Here is a 6,900-nt window from a genome sequence, read left to right as displayed (position 1 = left end):
CAGGAAGAAGGCAACCAGCCAGGACAAAGACAACCAGGCAGGAAAAAGGCCACCGGCCAGGAAGAAGGCCACAGGTCAGGAATATGACCAAGAAGGCCATCGGTCAGGAAGAAGCCCACCAGCCAGGAAGAAGGCCATCCAGACATCAGCGTTTTACAAGGTCCACTTAGGTTTTTAGATTTTGTTTTCTCTTCTGGTTTGTGAATAGTTGCATTTTGTACTTTAGGATCAAAACAATATACCATAGTTCTTAAAGTAACAAGATTTTTTTTCCCCATCCAGTGTTTGCATGTGGGTGCACTGAAATTAAACTGAATAAAAAGTCGACCGAGGAGAGTTCCTGTTTTACACTTTTACTGCCTTCAGCTATAACATCAACAAAATGAAGCTTCCAGAAAAAAAAGACACAAAGGTTATCAGATCCTGTTTACTTTTTAAAAGTTAAATTCAAAGGATGAAAAACAGAAACAGAAAACTGAAGGATAAGCAAAAAGAGCCAATGGAGGAAGAAAGGAAAAGGTAAAAACTTACCACTGGTGACTTTCAGCACATTTTGGATTCAAGCAAATCGCTTCTTCACCAACTTGTTTCCCTAAAAGAATAAAAAAGACACAGAAGGAGAAATTTTTGGCTGAAACATACTCTTCAAATTCAAGTTCAAGAAGGCTTATTGTCATTTCACCACATGTGGTACATGAGGTGGAACAAAATTATGAACACAGGGTCCCAGTTACATCCAACAATAGCAAAAATATAAGGTGTAAAAAGAAACGGTAAATAAGGATCTAAGATATAAACTAAACGAGCGCCGAACGGTACGCTAAAAGATCTAAGATGTACACTAAACACCACTATCAATAAGCAATACGGCATAACAGCAGCAGCACGAACATGAGTCTGTGTGAGCAGATGGGTACGAATGAATACAAATGAATACAGACACATGAAATATTCAGCAGCATGAGATCAGCAGCATGGATAAGCAGCAGCTCATATCACCAATCAAAGTGGCATTACAGTGATTTATATTCACAGTGGTTATTCTGGTTAGAGATTCATGAGTCTAACAGCCTCAGGGTAGAAGCTGTTCCTCAGTCTAGTGGTTCTACACTTAATGCTCCTCAACCTCCTTCCTGAGGGGAGTGGGGCAAAAAGTGTGTGTGCTGGATGAGTGTGGTCCTTCATGATGCAGGTGGTCCTCTTCCTGCATCTGGAGGTGTAGATGTCTGTGATGGTGGGGAGACTGACTCCAACATCTTCTGTGCAGCCTTCACCACTCTCTGCAAAGCTTTTCTTTCTGCAGCTGTGCAGCCTCCATGCCACACGTTGATGCTGGAGCACAGGATGCTCTCCACTGCACACCTGTAGAAGGAGGTGAGGACTGAGCTTCCAGACCAGCTCGCCTCAGCCGTCTGAGGAAGTAGAGTCTCTGATGAGCTTTCTTCATCAGGCTGGTGGTGTTGTTGCTCCAGCTGAGGTTGTTGTTCAGGTGCACACCCAAGTAATTGTAGCTTGTTAGGCTGCCTTCAGGCCCAGGCCTCCCTTACAAAAGAGATCTGTGATCTCAGTGGGATTTCCCTGGTTAAATAAAGGTTAATAAATAAATAGCTGGAGACCACTTCCACTGCATATCCTCCTATATTCAGGGGGGTGGGGGGTGTGGTAGTTGCGTTTACTCCATCTGAAATCCATGACCATCTCCTTCATCTTAATCACATTGATGTGAAGGTTGTTCTTCCTGCACCAGCTTAGGTGCAGGTCATGGCCCACCAGGCAGGAGGTGTTCCACCTCCTGCTTGTAGCTGGACTCATCGTTGTTTGTGATGCATCCCACCATTGTTGTATCGTCTGCAAACTTTACAATGTGACAGCCTGGATGGGTAGGTGCACAGTCATATGTGAGCAGAGTGAACAGGAGGGGGCTCAACACACAACCCTGAGGGGAGCCAGTGCTGGAGGTTGGTGAGAGCAGTGTGGACAACAGAGGAGATGGCGTCCTCTGTTGATCAATTCTTGCAGTATGCATACTGGTGAGGGTCCTCACTGATGTTGATGGTTGTTTTGATGTGGGCCATGACCAGTCTTTCGAAGTATTTAGCGACTATCGAGGTGAGGGCTACTGGATTGTAGTCGTTCAGTCCAGTCACTGCAGAGCTCTTAGGAACTGGGATGATGTTGGCGGTCTTCAGGCAGGTGGGAACTGTTGCCAGGGTGAGGGAGGAGTTAAAGATGTCGGCCAGCACCTCACAGAGCTGATCGGCACATTATTTCAGCACCTTCTCCAGGATGTTATCTGGGGAGGATTATCTGATGTTATCTTCAAACAGAAAATCAAAGGATCCGGTCAAATCAGACGGTGTGTTAACTAGAGCCCGACAGATATAACGGTGGGGTCGATATTTTAGGCCGATACATGCGTTTGAGGACCTATCGGTATCTGTGGTAATTGTCCCATTATGCGCCGATACTTATAATTTTCACCCCTAAAATGCTGGAACAAGCTGTAATTGTACAATTATCCAGCAGAGGGCACATGAAGACTATTTTCAAGTCATGGCCGTTCACTTTAGAATAGAATAGAATAGAATTCAACTTTATTGTCATTGCACATGTCACAGGTACAAAGCAACGAAATGCAGTTTGCATCTATCCAGAAGTGCTTAGCAAGAAAAATAAATTGGTAGATATATATAGTACAATATACAGTAAGTTGCTTTGAATTAACTTTTTAACTTTCACTTTCAGCACAGACGAAGCAGGGAGCAACTAAATACTGTGTCGCATGTTTTGCTGAACAGAGCATGGTTAAATTTATTTTGACTGATTTGTAAAATAAAAAAATCAACAATAATAAATTTTCTTCAATCCTCCAACCTGCTTGTCATTATGCCTCTCAAGTTAGCAAGCTAACGTTTAGATAGCCTAGCATAGGCTATTGCCTTGTAAAACTTTATCCAGAATCTGGATAAAGTTTTACAAGGCAATTTTTACTATTTATTGATCTGGATTCCAGATCAATAAATCTAACGTAGAGGAAAATTATATCAGTGTTAGTAACGTTATCTTTGTCTGAAATTTTTACTTCTCTGTAAAGAAAAATAAACTCTGCTGCGGTCAATGCTAATTAGACCTTCACCATACGTGACTGTTTAAACAATGAACAGGAAGTTGTTTCTTTGTTTAATTTATATTTTTGTAACACACTTGATAACTTTATGTTGAATAGTGGAGGATACAAAATGTGAACACACGTTAAGACGATTGTTTCAAGTCTTCGAGTGTTAAAACTGGTTTAAAGCAGCTGTTGACTGAGATTTTTGGGGGGTGGACAAAGCTCAAAATTTTTCTGCCATTATATTGATTATCAGCATTAGCCTTCCCCTCCCAATATCTGTATTGGTAATGGCCAAAATTTCCATATCAGTCGGGCTCTAGTGTTAACTGATAAAACTTAAAATAATCCACGTATCTGACATGGTCTGTTTATTACCCAGAAAGCACCTGGGCAGCTCTGATTAGAGACAGACTAGGATTAAAGTGCAGAGGAACAGGTTAATCCAGAATAACTGATGAAACTGTTCGCAGACAAAAATCAAAGTCGATGAAACAAGAAGTCCCATGAAAGGTGCGCTGTCCTCAGGTACAAAAGAGTTTTAACAATTAAGGTTTTATTTTCAGTATGAACGAACATCTGGTGTAAAACTATCACGCGCACATTTTTAGATTTGTTTTGGTCCAATTTGATCCTTTTCTGACATGGAAGCACCTGTAAATCTATTGTGATTATTTTAATGTTACAACAAGAAGGTCAAAGGTCTTCTTAAAACAAATAAAGATTCATTTCTTTCATAAAAGCTGTTTTATTTCAAGCTGTGGGAAAATATAATGTACATTTCATTTTGAGAGAAAGAGTCATATTTCTGGCCATCAGAAAGTGGACATTGTGGTGACAGTTTTTATTTATAATGTAATAAATATATTTAGAGCAACTCTTTGAAACGTAAATAAAGTTTTAGACACTACAACAGGTCTGGAAATTATGTTTTTCAATAATTGATTTATTTTTCCAAACATCCAGAGCGTGTTAGCAGAAAGTGTAAAAACTGTTTATTAAAATTTATTGAATTTTCTCGACTCCGTGCGAACCCTGATACACGCAGGTGACGGTACCAGGTGTGCTGAGGTCCAGTGTGTTGCAGTAATATCCTGTAAAAGTCACTTTTACGTGTTTGTCTCGTGTTTCTGTGGCGTATCGAGTTACACGGCTGAGAGAGAATGACTTCACATCAGAGGGCGTCTGCGCCTCACGTGGAGGAGTTCAGGTATCTGGGTGTCTTGTTCCCGAGTGATGGAGATGGATCCACAGATCGAGGCCTCAACCTCAGTAATGAGAGTGTTGCTTCGGTTGGTCATAGTGAATGGAGTTGAGTCGAAAGACAAAGCTCTGGATTTACTGGTCTGTCTACGCTCCAACCCTCACCTGTGGTTGAGGAGTTTGGATCAGGACCGATAGAACCAGATCCTGTACACTTCCTTCATGTGGTGGTGGGGGGGACTCAGCCTTACAGACAGGGTGAGGAGCTCCATCATCCTGGGGGGAGCTCGAAGTGGAGCCGCTGCTCCTCTGCATCGAAAGGAGTCAGTTGAGGTGGTTCATCTGATTCGGGTGCTTCCTGGAGGGCAGACCCAAAAATCTCTGGAGGGACCCTCTCTGGTCTGAGAACATCTCGGGGTCCCCCAGGAGGAGCTGGAGAGGGTCCCTGGGGAGTGGGAGGTCTGGGTTTCTCTCCTAAACCCGTTGTCTCTGGGACCCGTGTACAGATAAGGTGGAGAACATGGCCTCCTCATTCTGACAGTCTGGTGTACGCAGCTGATCTCCAACAGGTCGACGCTGATTTAACGCTCAAATCGAAACATTCGCAGCTCGAACTTTGAAACATAAACACCACGATAACAAAAGTTACGCAGCAACAATGGTACACAATCTCATGCTACGCTAAGCTAGCACGCCTGTGTGTGGACAATTACAAAACAATGAGATGAGATTCAAAAACTGTTTTTCTGTAAGAAACATTTGAGTCTCAGTTTAAATAGAATTCACAACAAGAACACTGATCAGCTGACTGTTACAGCCACGGAGTGAAGCGTTCACTTTACTGTCAGACAGTTTTCTTCCGTACGTTTTTCAGCACGATTCTCGTCCCACCGTTTTCAGCTATTTCAACACATCATAAATCAAAACGTTCGGCTCTTTCAGGACAATCCTGCTCCGACTTCTGGTATTGGTGCAGCTTTAGCTGTTTGAAATATTTTAGCCTTTTCTGCCATTTTTTCCTCATAGAAAATGAATTGAGCTCATTTTCCACCCTTCAAATCTTTAGATCCGTTTACAGCTTTTTTCTGCTCTTTTCATATTTTGTTCTGCTTCAGCTTCTTTCAACTTCCTGCTGCAAATTTAAACTTATTCAGCTAATTTCAGCTGTTTTCAGCAGTTTTGTGCTCCTTTCAAATTTTTTCTGCTAACAACATTTTTGTGTTTCTTCTAACTTCTTTCTGCTAATTTCAGCTTGTTATGCTCCTTTCAGCTGATTTCTGCAAGTTTCAGCTTTTTCTGCTATTTCGGCTAGTATTTAGGTGTTTTTCGCTAAATTTAGCTTTTTCGGGTAATTCCATTCTTTTTTGTGCTAATTTCAGCTCGTTCCAATTCCTTTTGGTAGTTTAAGCTTCTGCTTTTTTAGCTGCTTTTCATCTATTTTTAGCTAATTTCAGCTTTTTAGACAATTTTCAAATTTTTCTTCTAATTTCCGCTTAATTAAACTTAATTCAGCAAACGTGTTATTTCTGATTTCTTCTGCTAACTTAGGCTTGGTCTTCTGTTTCAGCTATATTTCAACTTGTTTTTAGGTAATTTCAGCTGTTTTTCAGCAAGTTCTTCAGCAATAAACATTCACACTGCCTTTTTGCAGGAAATGCCGTTTCTCTAGTTCCTACTAGAATAAAAAATAAGATGACAGCAACGTAGCATGAACTATGCTAGCGCGCGGCAACTCTCTCACCTTTAAAGCCAAAATGCATCGTGTCCTGATGCTGCTCAATAATCCTGGTAGATAAATCTAACAAGGTCATGTCCTCTGGACGGATTCTTTGTTGAAACGTTTCAATAAAGTCCAATAAATGTTATTTAGTCGTCACTTGTTAAATGTTTTGACCCTTGTAAATTCAATTTAAATACAGCGTGACAGCAGAATACCAGCGACTCACAAATGAGCTGTTAAATCAGATTTCTTCACGAACCTTTTTCTGCGTGACTTTTCTTCTCCTCCAGCGAGAAGCAGACGTCGTGGACGTCGCAGTAAGCTCGTGTCAGACGCCAAAGAAACGCAGAGTTCTGTCCAAACTGGAGAAGATGGAAATTGTGGGAGATTAAGTGAAAATAAGGATAATTTAAACAAACCGTTTCAACTTTAAACAAAAATATTAACATTTGGATCTGTCCGAATACTGAGTTTAACTCGAGGTTAATTTAAAAAAAAAAAAAAGACTTATCGGTAATTAGAATAAAATGACCTTATACATTTTTACAATTCTCTGTTGTTTTAGTCATTTTTAAACTCATGAAAGCAACTCCAAACAAATCAACATCCAGTTGATGAGTTTTATGTTTTGTTCTCATTTTATCAACATTAAAAATTCAGTGTTTTACAACAAAATCTTAAATGTTACAAAACTTTGACATGTTCTTAATTTCACTTGTCCCTACACGTACAGGTGTTCCTGACTGGTAGCTTCTTCCAGACTGGTGACCATCTTCCAGACTGGTGACCATCTTCCAGACTGGTGGCCTTCTTCGTGGCTGGTGGCCTTCTTCCTGACTGGTGACCATCTTCCTGACTGGTGACC

At 40.9% G+C, this 6,900-nt stretch overlaps 2 protein-coding genes across 2 annotated transcripts in view; one reads left to right on the top strand and one right to left on the bottom strand.

The window, feature by feature from the left end:
- The window catches only part of LOC119421085, a gene marked incomplete at its 3' end in the record, with an annotated part of 641,076 nt that overhangs the window by 269,304 nt on the left and 364,872 nt on the right, over positions 1 to 6,900 (top strand).
- The window catches only part of LOC119410837 (regulator of microtubule dynamics protein 2), a 38,620-nt gene that overhangs the window by 18,825 nt on the left and 12,895 nt on the right, over positions 1 to 6,900 (bottom strand). Inside the window, exons 4-5 of the mRNA XM_037677762.1 lie at positions 6,295 to 6,397; positions 532 to 592 (exon numbers count right to left, since the gene is read on the bottom strand). Of these exons, the coding sequence (XP_037533690.1) occupies positions 532 to 592; positions 6,295 to 6,397 (164 nt within the window). The remainder of the gene's footprint in view (positions 1 to 531; positions 593 to 6,294; positions 6,398 to 6,900) is intronic.

Source organism: Nematolebias whitei, chromosome 1 (genome assembly GCF_014905685.2).
Source record: "Nematolebias whitei isolate Nwh7 chromosome 1, NemWhi1, whole genome shotgun sequence".
In the NCBI taxonomy this organism is placed as follows: domain Eukaryota; kingdom Metazoa; phylum Chordata; class Actinopteri; order Cyprinodontiformes; family Rivulidae; genus Nematolebias; species Nematolebias whitei.
The sequence above is the reverse complement of the archived record's forward strand: the minus strand, read 5'-3'. Positions and strand labels throughout refer to the sequence as shown.